Raw genomic sequence first — 21,918 nt, forward strand, 5'->3', positions numbered from 1 at the left:
TTAACTTAAAAGTGAACGATTCTTAACAGCTGCATAGTTTTAGAGAGAGATAGTGGTGATTGAAGTTATTTAGGCAAGGCAAGGCAGCTTTATTTGTATACCACATTTCAGCAACAGAGCAATTCAAAGTGCTTTACATAAAACATTAAAGAGCAGTTAAAAACAATTTAAAACAATTTAAAAACATTAATAAACAAATTAAAAACATTAAAAGACAAGAATAAAATTGATAGGGCAGTATAAGAATAAAAGTTACAGTGCAGTATAAGAAATTAAAGAGAAAAGCAACATCAAAAAGATAGGTCTTTAGCTTAGATTTAAAAGAACTGAGAGTTGCAGCGGACCTACAGTTTTCTGGGAGTTTGTTCCAAATATGTGGAGCATAAAAACTGAACGCTGCTTCTGATTTAGAAGTCTAACTGAAAGAAACTGTGATTGTAGCCTGTACTGGATCCAGTCTGTTGATTGCTGAGCTAACAGTGTTATACACACTACTGTAGTAGCTGTCTGAAAACTGGGACATGTTGTCGTTGGGATTCTCCATGTTGACGTGTTGACTGATTTAGGTATATGGAGAGAAATAAATGATATTTTCCTCAGTTTGCAGCATTGGTCTTGTGTAGTGTTTGGTGAACTTATATATTTGCACTTTCTCTGTGTACTTCATTTAGTAGTATAGAATAGTAGAATTGCTAAAAGTGTTTTAGGTTAGCAACAGCAGTGTGTAACTAGGTCAAACAGAATTAAGTCATATGAAACATGTGTGTTTGATATGGTAACAAAATATGTTTTTTATAAATGAGTGTATAGTTTTTGCAGTGTTTCATTTTGCTAAGGGTCTGAGGTGTTCTGCTGACACCGGTCCCTGCTTTCAAAATAGTGCTTCAACAATAAAAAAAAACTGTAAGCGGTTAGTGTTTGCACATGTGAGGAGAGTGTGAGTGACCTGGTGAATAAGTGTGGCATTTTGATTGGTTGTGTTTAGAAAAAGGAAAGCAAGTCACTTCCTGTTAGATTTTTGGGTCTTAGAGAATTGTGTGTGGTGTTTTAAAAAAAGTTTTGCTCATTGAGTGAGATGTTTCAAATCGTGTGACATTGTTGTAAAAAACTAATACCTTTCGTGATTACTTAACTTTTCATCTACAATACACATCACATAATTTCGTTTATGACCAAATAGCTGAAAACTAGCCATCAGCCTCACATGTGCATATTATATCTGTGTGCACAAAACTTATTTTACACAGAGTACACAAAATTATTCTACAGCTGAACATCATTTCACAAGCTCAAAATATCAATGACCCTTATTTGATTCCATACACACACTGACAGGCCGGTGGGTCAGTCACGCTCACACACTCGGAGAGTACAGGTTTTTATTCCCCCGGTGACGGGTCATCTGTTTACATATCATTACACAAATGTCCGTTATGAGATTAACAGGAAGCTGTGGTTATTCAGGCTGGGTTATTTGCCTTTTCAGAGTTAAGATACTCCACAGCTCCTGCAGGCGTGACAAGCTCGACACACACACACACACACACACACACACACACACACACACACACACACACACACACACACAGAGAGAGAGAGAGAGAGAGAGAGAGAGAGCAACATCTAGGGAGATACCCATCTCTCTCTGACAGACTTGTAAATACATTATAACGTGTGTATATATATATATATATGATTTAATATTAAGTTCATAATAACTGTTGAATTTGCTTTTCTTACAAAAATACATCATTTATAAATTGAGTTTCAGTTTGTCTGGTCAACAGTTAATAATAATAATAATAATAATAATAATAATAATAATAATAATAATAATAATAATAATGCCTTTTATTTATATAGCGCTTCTTTAAACACTCAAAGACACTTTACAAAGTTTTTAAAAGGAAGTACACATACATAAAATGGTACCATGCTCACAGAAAAGCCATTTCTACATCCAACTTCTAGGGAATAAAATGTTAGTAAGTTGAACTACTCTCTGGAACCCCGTCGAGGACCCCTTGGGGTCCCCTGAACCCACTTTGAGAACCAGTGAATCACCCCTGAGGCCTGTCAGCTGATTTCTGTTAGTTTAATAGTAGTATTTACAGAACCCAGTTGTTCTCTGACTCACAAGCCCTAGCATGGTTCCCTAAATATAGAATTCCTGCAGCACCTGTTGCCCCCGGTGCTTGATAGAGGGCTAGACCACTCGCCATGACTTGAAACAGTACTTCATGCATTCATCAGATTACTGCAGTACACTCTTCTCATGCCTCACACAGCAAAACCTCAAAAACAGACATCAGCTGACTGAAAAGGCCAAAGCCAGACTCCTAAACTGGTCCTACGGGACAGAACACATCACTCCACTGGCTCCCAGTCCGTCTTACAGTGGATTTAAAAAATATATATTGGCTTGTAGGGACTAGCTCCATAGTACACACTGTTTAAAAATTGCTTTAGAAATAAAGGTATTATTATTAATAAATAATAACTATAATAACTGTGTTGAGCTGAACTTTTAGCAGTTCAGCAGTACAGTTTTTAAGGTACTTGTACTTTAAAAGATCTCCCCTTGTACTTGTACTTTAAAAGATCTCCCCCCCCCCCCTGTAGTGTGTGACAGGGCGTTCCTGCGAAAGAAAGGCTCTCAGTGAACCTCCACAGAGTAAATCAAGGTTAAAGAGAATACCTTTCTGTGGGTGTAGTACTATGAGCAGTTCCACCAATGACACTCAACTGCAGCTTTATTTTAATTCAGTATTAACAAAACAAATCGTCTGTTTGGATTGCTGGAATATAATGCATCATACTAGTCATCGGTATAATGCTGACGGTGGGGGTGTAGGACCAGAATGGAGTAAAGGACTACAGAGTCCATTACGGACTCCCGGGGGCCTCGTGATGCGGCTGCTGTGGGTGTGGGGGGTGTGCCCTGGCTCAGCAGCCTCCGCGCGCCACAGTGCTGGAGCAGACAGCCGCGCTGCCGGACGCACGCGCTATCCACGGTACTTTAGCTGAGCTGGAAGAGGCGGCAGCGGAGGAAGAACAAGGAGAAGAAGAAGAAGAAGAAGACGATGTCAGTGGCAGTGAAGAAAAAAAAAGGCGTTAAGGCCGAGTTAAGAAAGTGCGCGTGGCGTTCCTGGAGGCTCGTTCCTCACCTGCTGCTGTGTCTGTCCCTGGTCGCGTACGCGGCGCTAGGCGCGCTCATGTTCGCGCACATTGAAGGAAACGGCTTAAAGGTGTTGAATTATACTAGACCGCCCGAGTACCAGCGCTTCCTGACTCGGATTGTCAGCACCGTCCAGAACCTCACCAGTAAGTGGCCCCTAATATCTGTCTGGGCATCACTGTTAAAACTCTTCTATGTTGGATTCAATCTGTAAGTAATTGTTATGTTTTCTTTCCATTCTAATGCTGATGCATGGATTTGGACCTATAGGCATGAGTGTATCCTTGTCACATCGCGTTAACCAACTATGTCAATATTAATTTGCTTTCTACTAAATAAATAAATAAATAAATATATATATATTTTCTTTATTTCCAGACAATGCCTCCGCCACACAGCAAGACATCGTGGATAGAGTGGCGACTCAGATGGATGACTTCCAGTCCATATGGCTCCAGAGACCTGCCGATTGGGATTTGTATGGCTCCATGTTCTTCTGCTGCACTGTATTCACAACCGTTGGTAAGTCAACTGGATGAGCATAGCTACTGCAGGTTGGTGGCTGTGATGTACAGTGGGTGTACTGTACAAGGGTGAAGAAGTATTCACATCCTTTGATACAGGGGCGGGGCTAGAAGTTGGGGCATCGGACCCCCTGGTGCCCCACCCATTGGTCTTTAGTCTCAGAGAATGAGACGTCGTGACCAATAGGACCCTGCTAAAATTCAGACTCACTAAATATGGAGATGGAAATAACTAGCAGAAGCAGTTTTTATATGAACAGTCACAAATTAACAGAACCCTTTCACAAACAGGTCTTTTTAACTGCTTACAAATGTGTACTCTCATTGTCATCATCCAAACAGTCCAGACCAGTCATGAGTTAAACAGCTCAGCTGTGGTGAGATATGTTGAAAGAGAACGCCAGCAGAGTAAAGTAATGCTAGCCAATAAGCTTTGGCGATCGCTTCTATTTTCAAATTAAAAACATCGTGGATACTCAAGATCACCGATAGGCGATGCGATCGGCAGTCTGACAGGCTGGACATAACATATGCATATGCAGAACTTTCATGGAGCGGCTGCTCCAAAACTTAACTTCCGTAATAACCAATGAAAGTGTCTGCGCCGGCTTGGCTGTCCTGCCTCTGTTGATAGCGTCTTGCTTCAGAAGCATGTGTAAATGTAATACCTGTAGTTGGAAGTGTGGCTCTGTACCAGAGAAATTTGTTAGCGTTAACGGAAGTGCTGTAACTTAGCTCCCAGTGCTGACCTAATGTAGCTTCCGTCCCCTGGCAGCAGCCAGGAAGCCAGGGAGGCTGGGTGACTGTCCGAAAGAAAAAAGAAGCAAGCAGTGGGTTGGAAAGGCAGAAGAAACCCCATCCCCCAGATGGAGTGCCTCTAATGCATGTAAAACGGCCTGTGTATCAGTGTAGCAATGTAGAAGTGGTTAGGTTGCTATTCACTGCTGAAATGAGCTCGTGGGGGGGGCGAAGAGGCTGGGGGAGGCCACGAGCAGTCTCCCCTTCAGTTACCTGACGTCAGTCAGGGAGAGAAGAAGCAGGTGGGGTGTGTCTAATCAACATATGCATTACCAACAAAACACAGCCTGTGCTTCAGTGTAGGACAGTAAATGGTGTTACTAGGTGGACAAGCCCAGTCTTATTTCCTTTGCTGTGTTTTTATGAGGTTTTAGGCCCCTTCCTTCCTGTTGCCCCTCCTTTGAGTGTGGCTGTAATTGTAACTGGCTGTCGATTTAGTATCGCCCCCATTTTTCTGTTCATTTTATTTCTGAAATTAAAAAATTCAGTTCCAGGCATTAGTATTTTACATTTAGTTTTATCTTGATTTAATTGTGTTGTGTATTTATATTTTCCATTTTCCAATTTGGCCAACACCCCTTCATGTGTCCGGTTACATATAGTGTTCCCCTTCCTTGCTGGGATATCTATCTATCTATCTATCTATCTATCTATCTATCTATCTATCTATCTATCTATCTAATTATCTACTATCTAATCTATCTATCTATCTATCTATCTATCTATCTATCTATCTATCTATCTATCTATAATGGTCCTGGGTAATACTCGTTTCTTATTGGCTGCAGAGTGTTCATTAAAAAGTGATATAGGACACCTAGCAAGTAGTTCCAGGGAAACTGACTGTTTCAAATGAATGAGCCAAATTAACTGGGAAAAAAATAATAATCTTAATTCCAAACTAAATCTTGTTTATTTACCGCCCACCATAGTGAATGAGAGGCGAGCTCACCGATAGACTGGAAGCCTTGATCAATCAATGTAGATACAGTTAAATCAAAACACACAGTGGATTGATACATTTAATAAAATAGACGCATATCGCATACATGATTTATACCTGTGTTCTGTAAAGAATGCGCAAGTCACATCAAAAACGCTTCTAAAATTGCTCTCAATTGTGGAGATCGGTGAAAATGACTTGTAGAGGCCAAAATGTAATGTTTTAGGATCAAACATAATCTTTTAAGTCATGTTTAAATAAGACGAGTAACACTTTTTCCTTTGAAATAATATTTGTTGGTTTCATATTGTAGTAGCCAGCAGGAGCTCATTGGCTCATGGGACAGTGTTATGGACTCTTCCTGTTCTAGTATTAGTGTTAATGATGTTTTGTTAATGGGTTGGGTGTGAATATATGTTATGTCGGTTTAAACATGAATATCATATGTTGATTAGTTTTTTTCAGGAGAAATGTTTTGTTTACACCTTATAAACTTGCTAGTCTCACTTTGTAAAACAGCCTGAGGTCAGATGACCAAACTGCACTGAAACATCACTTGTTAGGCCTTTAGAAAGCAGCCTGTGGGATGTTGAGTGAGTACAGACTTGTCTTTTATCTCTGTTAGAGGTTTTCTCCATTGTGGTCTGTGTTACTTGTGGTCCGGTGCAGTTTGGTGCTTATGACTGTGTGCTCAGATCCTTGTATTGACGTCGGCAGGCAAAAGTGCTTGCTACATATTACTGTGGCTTAGGCAATGTGTAACAAGCAGTCAGCCACGTGTATACGCGTCAGAGAGTCTAGTTTTGCTCATAGAAATACTGTACTTGACAACTGTTGCAACTTTCTTTTACTTTCCTTGTAAACTTGGATCAAACCAGTAACCATTTGATTGGAGGAGGGTGAGGGGAGCTGAGCAAACTTTCATCCTGGGCATCATCATCCCATAATATCTAATCAATCTCTCCTTGCCCCAGTCGAGGGAAAGTTGAGCCCTGACAGATGATAAATTAAACTACATAGAGGTAAAACCAGCAAATTCTACTGCTGCACTAGTCAATACTGATTTATTAATACTGGATCAACTGACAATGGTTGAAAGGTGCCATTATTATGAACCATTGTGAATTATCACCAACTATGTAGCTCCTCTTAGCTCCGTGTAGTCTATATCGATGACTGGGATTGCTCCGGTGCCGCCAGAAATTATGGCCCTCATTTTCGGCCGGATGTCCGTCACCTTCCTCTTTCTTTGTGTTGGCGTTCTAACCTCCAGTGGATTTGTGAGGACTATGGTTAACCGCTCCTCAGATTTCTGCAGTAGAGTCCGGATCGGGCCGAATTTTTCTGTCCGAGGCCGGCCAGCGTCCGACAGAGCCGTGACCGAACCCGGCCTGAGCCCGACAGGTATTAAGAAATTTGTGTCCGAGCCCAACCCGAGCCCGACACAGTTAAAATCTAATTTTTTTCCTCATACTAATGACACGTGTAGGCTACGTTTGTTTGTGTGGAAAGCCCGCTTTTGTTAAGCAACTGTAGGAAGGCATTCGGAAATGTCAACAGATGAGCGCATCAGCGCACACGGGGCAACAAGCGCACGTTAATAAGCTGTTGCCTTATCGCGCTGATGTGACCGAGCCCGACCCGACCCCGACCATAATTTCTAAATATCTGTCCGAACCTGGCCCGGCCCGTTGGGTACCGTCGGGACCCGTCGGCCTCGGGTCGGGTATCCATGCCTTATTCTGCACGGTAAATCCAGACAGCTAGCTAGACTATCTGACCTTCCTCCACTGCGCTGCAATGCAAGACTATCTCCATGAAGAGTTTTAGCGTGTTTCAGCGCAGTGTTTTGGTTTTCTGACCTGCAGCTTTGCTGTTGGTTCACTTTCACCACTCTCCTTGTTTTCAGCAGCAGCCGGCAGCTGTTTCCAGCGAGAAAGCTCTGATAAACCCACTACCTGCTCAGCACCAAATGGCAGACAGACATAAATAATGACTAGACATAATGAGCATTTAGCAGTTGAAGAATGCGATATGTTTTTCCAGGAGTTACGGGAAAGGCAGAGCTAAAAGAGAGTGAATATTGGACTTACATTCATCAGGTGGCCGGAAAGAACATTATTTCGTGTGATTCTCGCATGATCTCCTGATATCAGAAGAATCTAGCTGCTGTGCAAGTTAAGCTCTACACTGTCCATATAGCAGAAGTTATTTCAGTTTACAGCCATGAAGCTCAACAGTGACGACCCACTTTTTGAACAGCTCTGGTTCTGAAAGTGATTTTCCCCATTCAATATCTCCATTGATGGTTCATTACATCAATATACACTATATACACTTATGACTGCAGACCTACATACCCTACAAATTAAATCACAACATTTGCAGATGACTCAACAGTGGTGGGACTTACCTCGAATGGCCATGAGACAGCCTACAGAGACAAGGGCTGCAAGTGAACAGAATGGTGCAGTCAACAACCTGTCGCTAAACATCAAATTCAGATGGAAAACAGACGAGCACTAGCCACTCAGAATAAGGGTGTTTTCACACCTATAGTTTGTTTGCTTTGATCTGAATCAGTTGATGAGTTTGTAAACTTTTAGCGAATTCTCCTTGGTTTGATTTCGTTTCACACCTGGAAAAATCCAAGCAAACCAAAATGCGTCATTACATATCACACAAGAACGTTCACTCCTCTTACTGGTTGGATGTGTCTGGGGCGGGAGCAAGAAAGTTAATACAGGAAGAAGGTCCTGTGTTCTGGACTAGTGTATATTTTTTGCATCTCCATGGTCATTTCCATGGCCATCTCATTTCATATAAATTATCAGACATTGTTTCGCGAGCGACGTTACTTCATCTGCTCTGGTCACCGAGACTTCGCTCTGCTCTGCTGGCGTCTGTCTCCAACTTCAGCGGCGGCTGGTGTTACCACGGATATGCGAGTGATGGATGGCGAGTCTGTTTCTGTGAGAGAAACACTGGAAGCTGCTACAGTTTGCTGCTCTGCTGCATCGCGGATTGCTAAACACACCTGACTACAGGAGACATTAGCTCAGACTTGTGGAGTACACATACAGTAGTTGGTGCGGTTCGAGGTTGGATCACGTTGTCACCACAAACAAACCGGTCCAGAGTTAGTTTGAAAGTGTACCGATACAACCTCATCAAGCAGGTCTCGGTACGCTTGTTTGGTTCGCTTATGGTGTGCACCCAAGTGTGATTGCCGCATTCTCACCTGCCCAAAGGAACCGCACCAGCGGGGCAAACCAACTCTAGTGCGATTCAACCAAACTAAATGAGGCAGGTGTGAAAGCACCCTACGAAAGAAGGTGGAGAGGCTCCCCAGTTTTATATTCCTGGGAACCCACATTAGCGAGGACCTCAGGTGGACTATAAACTCCACAGCTCTGGTGAAAAGGCTATACTTCTTTAGGTCTGAGGAGGACCAACCTTTCGACAAAACTACTAGCGTCTTTATACCACTGCTCGGTAGAGAGCATCCTGACGTATACCATCACAACCTGATATGGGAACTGTTTGGGGGGGCAGACAGACGGCAGACAGAAAGACTCTCCAGAGTGTGGTAAACACAGCACAAAAAATTATGAGACTTCCCCCTGGCACCCCTGGAAGAAATTTACAGGTCTTGCAGGATTGACACTAGGGGTGTGACGAGACACCCAGCTCAGGAGACGAGACACGAGATTGGGTTCACGAGATCGAGACGAAATTAGATTTTAACCTATTTTACAGAAAACTTGATGAAGAAATAAGACTGAAGAAATCCTTTATTCAATTGAAAGTCACAAAATGAAAACCGAGCACTGAAAGGTTTTGCCACAAACTCAAATGACTGGCTTCTCTCCTGTATAACTAACAGTTAAACCATAACTTATTCCAAATGTACGGTGGAGAGAGTCTCTTCACTCAGAGAACCAAGGTTACAACATAACCAAGCATTTTCTGGCAGTAGTTGGGACCTTTGAGACCAAATGTTTTGTACTTGAATTTGTCATTGTATAGTAGACAGAGAAAAATAAAGCTTATTTTACTATTGTTTCACAGTGATTATGTTCCAAAGTGCAAATAAATTACCATCAAACACTCAACAGATGAATTTTGTGAAGACAGATACTCTTTTCTCCTCCTCTGCATTTTATTTTTTGCAGCAGTAAACAAGGAAGTAGGCTACTCTAGTTTTGATTTATGACCATTATAGGGCTAACGGAGAACATTTGTCTTTGTTTAATATCATTAAAAGTAAAGTTAGGTTTTGCTGTCTGCATCCCGACTCATTTTAAAAAGGACAGAGAAAGAGAGTGGTCTGCGTGAGACAGCGCCACAGCTAACTGCACGCTGCAGACGCATGTGTCTCGGCAAGAGAGAGAGAGGGAGAGAGAGAGAGAGACTGGGAGAGAGGGAGACAAAGAGAGAGAGAGATGGAGCGCGGCGGTACTTTCTAACGTTCTATCACTGGCTTTTACAGGCTGCTTTTTTCTTCCGCTATCGCTCTGCAAAAGTAAACTCAGAGTCAACTTTGAAGAATGGCTGGGGGATTTTCTATGCTAATTTCAAGGCTGCTGCTCTGCACTTACTGATATCGCGAGACACTTTTTACCTCAACAAGAAATCTCTTCATGTTTAATCTCACCGTAAACAGAAGGTGAAAAGGGTGTGTAGACGAGATCTCGTGGGGACGAGATCTCGTCAACACACCCTTTTCACCTTCTGTTTACGCTGCTGCCCTCTGGAAGACGCTACAGGACTATAAAATAAAATACCGCACCTCCAGACAGAGGAACAGTTTTTACCCCACAGCCCTACACAAACTGAACTCTCCCCCACCCCAATACCTCCACGACCACCACAACCATTTTAACAACGTGAAATAACTGCATATGCACTTTATCCAATTCTTTTTTACAGCACTTTATACAACAGCTATTTTGATCTTACAGTAATATGCGAGTATGTTAATGTGTGTTTGACCACAGTTAATGGGAACAGTTTTCTCTGTTGAGACACAGAAGAATGACAATAAAGGCATTCATTCATGTATCCATTCATTCATAAAGACTTTTAAGCCAAAAGATGAATTGTGACCAAAAATTTTATTTAAAAAGAACATTTTGAAAACGGCAAAAAAGGCAAAGGAACAAGACCACAGCTTGCTAGGCATTCGTGGGGGCAGTAAACATTTCCATGGTAACAGTGAGCTCCAATAATGAAAGACGCCTCTGTGCTGTAGCATTAATTTTCGGGGTTGACAACCCTCAGATGGGGTAGGTCTTGATCAGTTTCTATGGACCTTAGTCTATGATGTCACGTTACATATACTCATTTTAGTGGTTTTACATGATTCAAGTCAATCCCTGATGTTTGACTAACCCTAAGTATATTAGTTGGCTAAACTTAACTATTTCCATTTCACAACTCAACATATAATGTTGTTGAGAATGCGTTGAACAAGCCCTAAAAAAAGATTATGGCCGCCTTTTTTCCTTGTGGTGCTGGTGTGTCTCATTATTAAATGGCAGCTGTTTTTGGATAGTTGGAATATCTGAGGACTGACAGGCATATGGTTGCTGCATGTTCCCTGTGGGCAGTACAGTACGTTGCATGTAGCTACGTAGTTTGTGAGCAGGTGTCCGCGGGCTGTAGTTGCTGCATGTTGAGCTGGCAAAGGCAGTGTTGACTTATATATAGTAATACTTGACTAGAGCAGTAAATAACAGCAACACAGGTGTCACTAAAAATGGATATGTTCCTATTCAGGAACTTATTACTTGTCTTGAAGAATCCATTGTACAAATTTCTCCCTGACATTGTGTCTGTGGCCAAAATGTAAATGATTGAAGCACACTTCATCAATGGTTTTGTTTTAAAGAAGAAAGTTACTTTAGAAAAAAAGCATGTAGTGCTGGACTCGGTTGAGACCAACTACAATATTTAGCAAGTCCAATGGCCAAGTTGAATACAAATCCTAGTGCAAATACCAATGAGTCCAAGACAAGTCCGAGACAATAGAAAAATGTCTTAAGTCCAGACTTGAGTCCGAGACCGGACTCAACTACTACAGCACTGGTTACAGGCAATTTAGTGATACCCCTGCAGTTGTCCTCTTTGTCTGAAACTATGACAAGTCGAAGAAAAAAATGCAGTCGATTCTAAGACGAGACCAAGACCTTCGAAAGGTGGTCTTGAAACCAGTCTCAAAACCAAGATCGATCTTGAGTACTACAACACTGGCAACATGGCCTTTTCTAGAGCCACCCTTCAGGACTAACTTTAGTTAACACTCTAAGGATATGATAATAATTTTTATTAAAAGATATTAGAACACATATTTACCCATTCGGTCATTTCTTTGGGATGGTCATGTTGGTCGGTTGGTTGGTCAGTCAGTTCATAGACTACTTTGGTCAAGAATTGTTTACATATTCATGTCCTCCTCAGGATGAATTGTAATGCTAACGTCAGCATGATAGCATTTAGCTCAAAGTAGCACAGTGCTTAAGTGCAGCCTCACAGACTCTCACAAACAGGCTGCTGACTATTGCATAAGCTTGGCACCTCAAACCCACTAGCTAAAATATATCTTAAAATGTTCAGTAAATGTAATAACATTTCCTTTGCTAATGATTAATTTGTAAATTATTTGTCCTTATGTTCAATATAATTTGTTAATGAAGCTTACATCTATCTGAAGCATGATTTGATGCGTAAGAACCTTGTGAAGATACATTTGTAAGTCTTACATTGAGATACATTATAAGTGTTGAAGGGAAGCCATCAAATGTCTAATGGCTTAACGGCAACAGGAAGCCCACAACCCACTGAGGAGAGGGCACTCTCAGAACACAATGCTTTTCACCTCACCACAAAAAGCTATTAGATATTGTTAGAGGTTAGAGGCACATTGTCTTCTGTGTTGGGAACTTCATTTATTTACGGTAAGGCTTCAAACGCATACTTTAGATCTATTGTTGTCTGCCATTGCAATTGTTTGAATGTATATTGTTTGAAAAAGTAGCATTTCTTGATTATTTTAAAGGCATGTGTTTTCGGACCTACATGGCATGCATTGCCTTTTAGCATGCTGGTATTGAGTTGGGTGAGGTTCCTATGGAAACCCAGTATTCATGTTAAATCTATCATCATATAATCATCATAACTCTACTGTGCCCTCTGGTAGGCAACACCATTCTCTAACCCTGACCTAAAGTACCTTTAACCTGCCATCACTTATCACTGTCACCTAAGCAAAGGGCAGACACTCTGCAGCTTGACCTCGCATTATACCTACATTGTATCTGCTTAGACTTAGGTCTGTTGCCAGACCTATCTCCACAGTGCTGCAGAGGAAGGTCTGGCTAGTCTGCACACATTCCGGGATTTGAAAAAGACGTGCTCTTATTTATTGACATTATTTTAAACCAATCATAATTGTCTTGCATTCAGATTTGTTAGGACCAATGTACACATAATAGTCTATATCCTGCAGGTAGGATTTAAACCATTTAAGGGCTGTGCCAGTAAGTCCCACCCAGTTTTCAGGTCTATCCAACAGTATCTTGTGGTCCACCGTATCAAACGCAGCACTGAGATCCAACAGAACAGTGACTTTTCCAATGTCTGTATTTAATAAGATGTCATTCATTACTTTCATGAGAGCAGTCTCAGTGCTGTGATGAAACATTAAAATAGTTATTTAGTGCCAGGAAGGTGCTAAGTTAAAGAAAAACAGCCTTTTCTATGATTTTTTCCCAGAAATGGGAAGCTTTAATATCGGCCTATATAAGTTTTTATTTTTTTAAAGAGGCTTGATCACTGCTGTTTTCACAAACTCAACATTACCCTCAAGAACAAGTTACAAGTTACATTGATGTCTACAACATCCCTACCTACCACATCTGTTGGGGACCAAGAAGCTGGTTAAACCTGATTTAACCAAAAGGCCTCAGATTGAGCTGACCAGAGAGACAAAGGAATCGTGGCCTGTATGTAAAACCCAAAGCCTGGTTAATTCACACCTCTATGCGAAAGTCCCAGCCAGAAGGGACAAGCCTCACAGCTGGCAGGAAGTCAAAGAACTACAAGATTGTAGTCTTCAAACTTTCAAGAGTTTTGAGTCTTCCTATTGGTTCAGCGGGACCATAAACACAGCATGGGGTCTCAAACTATAAATAGCCTGTTAACCCCAAGATCGTCGCTTTTCCACGGTGACCCAGGTTACTACAGGAGGCACACTAGTCTGGACTAGCTAGCCAGCATCACCTCGCTGGTCGAGTTTTGAGCTGGGACAATTTTATATCTGTCTGATATACAAAGGGGATCCGAGGAAATACTGGCCGAGTATTCCCTCTATCTGCAGCGGGTTTAATCAGCCTGGATTCAAGAAAAGGACGGCGTTCTGTTTCTTGCTTGTCAACCTGGATCACGTATCGTTCCCTGCTCTGGACGAAACGGATCGTTAAACTCTGGCAGGAGATTAACTGACAAACGACGCACAGTAAGGCTTTACACAGTTCTGGGCAGATGTTAGAACTAGTGCGTTTTGGTTTGTTATTAATGAGCAAAGGGTTCGCTACCGCTTGTGCCATTAATGTGATCTGATTGTAATCATGTATTGGCCATATCTGGTTACTAATCTGTTTCTGTGAATGTATGAATTGATCACCATACTGTTTGATTTTGTTGTGTTAAGTAGCTGGGTTAAAACCGTAAGCGCTACCTGCTATAAACCACTCCTTTGATGGAGTTTAGTTACTGTCTGCGAGACAATCGCGGAAATCAGCTGTTAGCCACTGAGCTGGCCATTATCGATAACTAAGATCAGAGTGTTTCTTTTCTTTTCCTCCTTTATTCTGTTCCTTTTACTAACCCACACACGGACATATAAGCTAGCCACGTAGCTCCCGAGCTAACGCTGCTAACTTAACCACGTGGGGTTTGTATAGAGCTAATAGGTGATTTAGCATATGGTATAAACATGCGCGTTGCCTAGCAACCCCCACCTCGGCTTCTTCAGCCCCTCTCCGTGCACCCAGCACCACTACCGCCCTCTTGAGGCTATATGGTTTTGTGCAGCTCACAGGAGTAGCCATTTTTGGAGTTGTTTTTGTATTAGAACTACATTTCGACACCGCCCCTCCTCTTTCACTCACTCTCTCTCACACACACTCACACATACACAGACACACACACACACACACACACACACACACACACACACACACACACACACACACACACACACACACACACAGACACAGACGTGTCCACAAGACATGCTGCTTTTGTTTTTGCTTTGTTTGGTTGTGATATTGTAAAATGTATATACGTTTTATTATTGAAGGATTATTGATTGGCTACTGATAATTGTGACGTTAATAAATTCGATTATACTTAATTAGCAGTTGCTGGTGATTATTTGTGTATTTGTTGTGATAATTGCTTGTCGAACGGGTTCCGCTCGAAATCACCCTCCTTTTAATTCCTTTTAAAGGATTTTTACAGAAATGAGACTGTTCCACAGTTTGATTATTGGTCCCTGACTAGCAGGGTGGTGCCCCGTTTTGATTGTTTGTCGATTTGATAAAGTTATGAATAACCATATTCATAACTTTATTAATATTGATAAAACATATTTGATAATTTGCCAATGATCAAATCTGTACCCTACGTGAATCCTACACATCACACATACATAACTGCCTGGTACAGAACCCTGTCTGTGACGGGGCTTTGTCTGTGACAAGCTAAACTGCCTTGTATTATGTCATCATGCCATGACTGGACTAGAGTTGAGCTTTTCCCTTAAAAAGACCAGAGCCCAGGTGGTTAGTGGACCCATTGCAATCGCTTATAATGCAGAAAGGGAACAGCCCTGCCCTCAATCACGTTGGCAAGGACAGTGTACTTAACCAACAAATATTGTGCTTATAGATTGATAATACATTGATAAAATGTTATAAAGTTAGATTTTACTGGAAATGTAAGATCTTCTAAATTGTATGTCTAAACTCTTGATCCACTGATCATGAAGAATAAAAGACTGGTTTAGAGAAATGGTGGTTAATATTTTCTCGTATTTTAAAGTTCGGTCTGTGTCATCTAAAGACCTCAACGATCGATTATTAAAAGCAAAACTTTTTGTCCAACAGTGTGGGCGTGGCGGCCATTTTGAGCATTTATTGATGAACAAAGAAGTTATTGTAACTTGAGTGTATGTTGTCATATCTGCCCAAAATTTCTCACGATTGACAAGGGTCCAGGCCTGAGGACATCTACTGGCAACAGGAAATCAGCCTTACATGACAAACATCATCCGATTTACATGAAACTTGTAATGTGTGGTCTACATGTGATACTGAGCCTTATAATATGACCACACCCGCTTACGCAGGCCTCGCCCCCTTTCATAACATTTTAACCATTTAAGGTATACCCTTGTGTGAGGTGTCATTGAACTCAGCAGAGAGTTCCTTCTTCATTGGTGATGGTTTGACCCGCCCCCTATGCTTAAGCCACGCCCCCTTTCATAACGTGTGACCCATTTAAGGTAGAGTCCTGTGTGAGGTATCAATGAACTCAGCAGAGTTTCTTTTGGATTGGTGATGGTTTGCCCCCCCCCCCCATGCTTAAGCCACGCCCCCTTTCATAACTGGTGATCCGTTTAAGGTAGAGTCTTAAGTGATGTATCAATGAACTCAGCAGAGACTTCCTTTTTTATTGGTAAAGGTTTGCCCAGACCCCTATGCTTTGGCCACACCCCCTTTCACAGCTAATGAACTGTATGACGTAGAATCTTGTATGAGGTATCATTGAACTCAGCAGGGAGTTCCATTTCATTGGTGACGATTTGCGGTGTCTGAGTGCTGCGCAAATGGAGCAAGGAGCGGCGTCCGCCAGTAACCCCGACGCGCGCAGAGGAGCGATGGCTCGTCCATCACTGCTGCAGCTTTAATTGTATTTTGTGGTTGTACCAGATCAGGCTTACATGGTTTAATTTTCAAAAGACACCATATTTTTGTTGTAGTGCACATTGCTGCAGCTCCTCTTTTGACCCTGTGTGTTGAGCTCTCTGTTTTAGCTACAGATCCCATCTTTGTTGGGAGTCGCACATGCGCAGTAGCTAGGTAAGGACTACTAGCTAGAAGCTAGCGCTGCTAGCGGTTAGCCACCTCGTTCTCAATGGCAAAACACTGCTACAACACACAAGTTCACCCTAATCTACAAAATAAATTGTATAGAACTCATTCACTCATGTCCCTCATCTGCAGGTATTCCACGCAAAGTGTGCCCTCATTTAGAAGAAGTCTCCCGGCTAATCCTGCCTTGTACTGATCAGGTTGGAGAAACAGCTAGCTGATGTGGTATTAGCTAAAGTGGTTAGCACACACCAAATGTTTCAGCCGATGATGTAGACGGCTCTGCCAATTTTGACCAGACTGAAGGCAAGACACATTCAGAAACCGTATCTCACTCAGAACAGCATGGATGTTTTTTTGTCCAAGTTTGTATGTGTGTGGAAGCACAAAATAACACAAAATCCCAGAAAAAGTGATTTTTTCATAATATGGGCACTTTAAATGGAATTACAAAATATTTAGTTTTGGGAGAAAAATACTGAAAGCAATGGTGTTATATTTCCAGGTCCATTAATCAGAACCTCAAATGTGATCGCTGTAAGTCCAATTTGAGTGTTTTTGTACTTGATTGTGTTTATCCCCTACAACAGTGGTTCCCAAGCCCCCAGGAGTTATAACAGGAGGGAGCCCAGCAATTATTTATTAATATAAATAAATAATGCATGCTAGCAAAGCATGGACAAGTTTGTGAAAGAACTGCAGGGTAAACGTAAAGCAGACGATAAAGCCACACCAAACACTACAACTACCAAAACAAAGGCAAGAAGATAGGCAGTGGTGACCACAATTTAAGGAGCCGACTGCCAATCTCCCAGTGGGATCACATTGTGTCTCGTTGGCTAACCCTTCATGGAAAAACAACTGATTGTTGCGTACCTCTCTCTCTCTCTCTCTTTCTTTCTTTCTCTCTCTCTCTCTCTCTCTCTCTTTCTCTCTCTCTCTCTCTCTCTCACTCTCTCTCTCTCTCCTTCACACACACACCCCTCTCTCTCCCCTTTACAAAGAAACAGCTTAATTCAATTGAAAGGGCTTTTATTGTCATAAAGGGGCAAAATGGAGAAAACAATTATACAAGCAATTGTACACAGAGCTGTGTAACATTCTAATCCAGTATATACATGAAAATAGGTAAAGTACAACTAATATATAAATAACTAATGTATACGGCCTATATATACAGATCTCTCTCTCCTGTCGGGGGGGTTACAAAAGGGGAAACGTTTGGGAACCACTGCCCTACAACGACTTGACTTGCCACAGATGTCTTAAAATCCTACAGTTGCCCATGTTTCATGTTACCTAAATGTCCATTTTCTCCATTGTTGTTGCAGGGTATGGAAAGATCTATCCGGTTACCATGACTGGTAAGGTGGTGTGTGTCTTGTATGCCATGGTGGGCATCCCTTTAATGCTTCTGGTCATCCTCGATGTGGGAGATTTCCTCGCTATGCTGATGTCTAGAGCCTACGTGCACATTCACACCCTCTGCAAAACCCTCCGCTCCCACACCTGGTTTCCGTGGAAGGTCCGGAAGAGGACAAGGGACTCAAGCAACCCGGCTCTGGAGAACGGTAACTTTTTTTTCAGCCACGACGTTGTGGTCCGTGAACCCCTTGACATCCGGCACGTACTGCACAGCCAGGCGGATGTACGGCACAACTCCATCATGCTCCAAAACAACAAAGAGATCTTTGAGAAGATTCTTGCCAGGGAGAATTTACTTAGACAGGGCCCACTGCTCAGGAGCCTCTCTTGCCCAGAGCTAGACCGACTGCCACCATCACCCAAAGGATATGCCATTTGGGACTTCACAGGGTTAGGGGATGGAATGGAAATGCTGGATGTACCCTTTGTACTGATTCTTTTCATCGTGTTTGCCTACATTTGTTTAGTAGGTTTGATTCTGCCACTGTGGGAAACAGAATTGCATGGCTTTGACCCCTACTACTTCTGCTTTATCACTCTCACTACCATCGGTTTTGGTGACATTGTACCAAATCACCCTAAGTACTTCATGCTAACCTCACTCTTCATCATTGTTGGCATGGCCATCATGTCCATGGCTTTCAAGCTAAGCCAAGCACGAATTGTAAGCTTCTACCGCCAATGCATCAAGTTCCTCAGCAGAGGAAATGTGGAGACTTTGAAAGATCAAGAGAATGACTAAGTCACAAAGAGAATATCTGTACTAATGTCCATGAGTTGTACAAGCTCACAGTCTGTGGGAACTTGTCCAGTGCATTATTTGTACTGGCTGTTTGGTAATAAGCATGAGCAAAGCAAAAAGTGTGCATGTGACAAATGCTTTTGCCCAGTTAAGAAGGCTGATATTGAAAACGTTACCTAACAAGAATGACCTCAAATTCTGAGTATCTAGCTGCAGTAGCAAGAACATCAAAAAAGATGCAACTGGTCTGATCAGGGCGTCGTCAATAAAAAGGCATGCAGTGCGCCACAAGCTTTGCAACCTGCAAACGTGCACTGTCTGACCACGGCCTAAAGATATACAGAGGATGGGCACCATAGTGTTGCATTTGATTACAAGTGACGACTCTGGATTCCCTACTTACATTTAAGAAAATCTAAATGAATTTCAAATTCAGTTTTGTTCATTAATTTATACTTGATGTCAAACATGATGTCAAATGAACGTGGCTGCCCACATGTTCAGACGTTTTACTGATTATATGAGCGACAATAATTTTTTTCCTAATTTAAACTTGGAGTATAAATTATCAGAAATGGTTAAACCTGCAGATAATAATGCTATCCACTACAATAGTTCTGCAATAAATAATAATGAAGGGGCAGTGTTTGTTATTTATTATTATCATCAATTCTCTTTACAATTTATATTTTTTGTTTATTTTTGGAGTGTCTTTTTCCCCTTTCCCTTGCTGCTGCAACATTGTGAATTTCCGCATTGTGGGATCAATAAAGGATATTAAATCTTGAATATATATTTCAAGCTTTGTTTTGTGGGTGCAGCAGCACTGGTTCGGGCTGCACTTCGACACTGTCTGTCACTTTGTTTGCATACATGGGAAAACCATTACAACCTGGGGCCTCATTTATTAAAGCATACATAGAAGCGTAGGAACTGTCTATACTTAACGCGATGAACAATGTTAAATCTCTCCTATTTTAATTTTTTAATTTTTTTAAGGTTATTTTTTTCGGGCTTTTCCCTTTATTCGATAGTGACAGTGGATAGACAGGAAAGAGAGAGGATGACACGCAGCAAAGGGCTGCAGGTCGGATTCGAACCCTGGCCGTTGCCAAGGACACGCTCTTACTGGGTGAGATAGAGGTCGCCAAATCTCAGCTATTTTACATCTATCTGCTTGAGGTTGTATAAGCTCACTTGAATACAGACCCACCCCAGAATGTAAAACATCATCAATTCATCCTTTTGAAAGTCCTTGTATTCTTAATGTAGAATTACTTGTTTTCAGACAGGGAGTGTTATTGGGAGGTTGAGATACTAGCATCCCGAGAGCAGGCATGAGGGAAAGCTATACCTATTTTCCCATGTTTTTGCGTCTAATTTGACTGATGGAAACAACAATTTATGAAATTGGTCCAGTATTAAGCTAGACGAAACCAACCCGTTCTCACTTCCAACTTGTAAAATACTGACTCTTGGACAAAAATCTTCCAATAGTTTCTAAAAAGCATATATCTTACAATTGCATTCCAGGATATAATGTTAGTGTCCTTTCTCTCACAGAAAGAGTCTTTGGATGAGAATAAAATCTGTTTTACTACTGTGAGTTGGTTCAGATTTACAGATATCACACATCGTTACACAGCTAATGACCAGTTCCACAGACATAACACAATGTGCATCTCACATCACATGTTCACTCACCATGACCACTATTACTGTCATTACTGAACATTGTGCCAAAATATGAACAATAACGTCGCTGTCAGTGGGCTTATTTGCTAGCTAACCTCTGCTATGGAAAAATCCAGCATTTAGACGGTACCTTTGAATAACGTTACGTGTAACAGGTAATTTAACATCACCGCTCATTTTACATACAGTTTAACAATAAAACGAAATGCTGTCAAAGGCAGAGGGACTGCAGGGTTAGCTAACGTTAAATTCTTCGTCTCATCTGGTGTCTGATAAACGGTAACTTCATCAAAGTCTGTGCCCATAATGCTATTTTCTAAGCAACTGTAGCTCTATTTCACACAATTTTCAAGGTAAGTCGTCGGATTCCTCGAAGCCAAACTGTTCCCAGACAACGGAGTTGGTTTTGCCGTTTTTGCTCACCAAACGCTGTTGTGGCTGCCCTCCTTCTGCCATCTTTACTCGCGCTGAGTTTTTAAATTCCAGCGGATGATATGCACACGACTTGCCTCCCTGACTGTATAGGCTGAGAGAGTTTATGGCTTCGGGAGGAGCGGATGTGTGCGTGCGCGTGTCATTCAGAACACAAGACAAAATAACAGTGTTCTTGCAAAACAGAACATGTCAAAATAATAATTTTTTCTCGATTGTACTATTTTGGTGATCGTTGGGAGCCAAAATCAAATGAAATTCAATTAATTGCACTACAGTTTGGACTGTACATCTGAAGAAAGGGACCCCAAATGCTGAACAACCTTGGAAGCTGTAGTATAAGGAGCAATAATACGGACTTTGGTCCTATATCCATTAAGCTGTAAAAAATTTTTTTGCCATCCAGTCCATAATGGAAGACTAACATTTGAGCAATTCCAACACTTTGAAAGGCTCTTCCGGGTTAAAAGAAACATACAGCTGGATGTCATCAGCATAAAAGTGATAAGAGATGCCTCCAAATTATTAAAATTATTAATAATCCAAACTATATGGCTTAGGGGAAGCATAAACAAAGCAAATATAATCAAACCCCACACAGAACCCTGAGGCACTCCACGGGACAGGGCAGCAGTTTCAGAAAAATAGGGACCAAGTGACACAGAAAAACTCCTATTCGAAAGATAGGAGAACCAGCCCAGGGTGCTCCAAGAGAGAGAGACCAAACGCATCGAAATATGACGCCAAAGGGCTAGACGCTGAAGACTTTTTACGTCAATAATAAATGCCAAAGGCACCTGAAAAAGCGTTGCTTTTTGATGCGCTGGGAGTGAGAATGTGTTGGCGAAACAAGCTGTAATGTCACGTTAATAGACAATTGCACACCTTCAATTTTTGTCCACTAAAAGTGCTGTTTTTGCCACTGACAGGTTCAGATTATTGTTCCAAGTGTCTAACAACATTAATGGAAAGGGATCCTGTCAGGGACCAGGCAATGAAGAGAACAGGAGTTTTCAATGAAA

General features: G+C 41.6%; 1 protein-coding gene across 1 annotated transcript; it reads left to right on the top strand.

Annotated features, from left to right (window-relative positions):
* The first annotated feature begins 2,922 nt into the window (after positions 1 to 2,922).
* kcnk18 (potassium channel, subfamily K, member 18) lies at positions 2,923 to 19,484 on the top strand. Its single transcript, XM_039783144.1, has 3 exons — positions 2,923 to 3,324; positions 3,557 to 3,700; positions 17,934 to 19,484. The coding sequence occupies exons 1-3, from the start codon at positions 3,084 to 3,086 to the stop codon at positions 18,767 to 18,769; spliced, it is 1,221 nt and encodes a 406-aa protein (XP_039639078.1). The 5' UTR covers positions 2,923 to 3,083; the 3' UTR covers positions 18,770 to 19,484.
* The last annotated feature ends 2,434 nt before the right edge of the window (positions 19,485 to 21,918 follow it).

The sequence above is a fragment of the Perca fluviatilis genome, chromosome 19 (genome assembly GCF_010015445.1).
Source record: "Perca fluviatilis chromosome 19, GENO_Pfluv_1.0, whole genome shotgun sequence".
Lineage (NCBI taxonomy): Eukaryota > Metazoa > Chordata > Actinopteri > Perciformes > Percidae > Perca > Perca fluviatilis.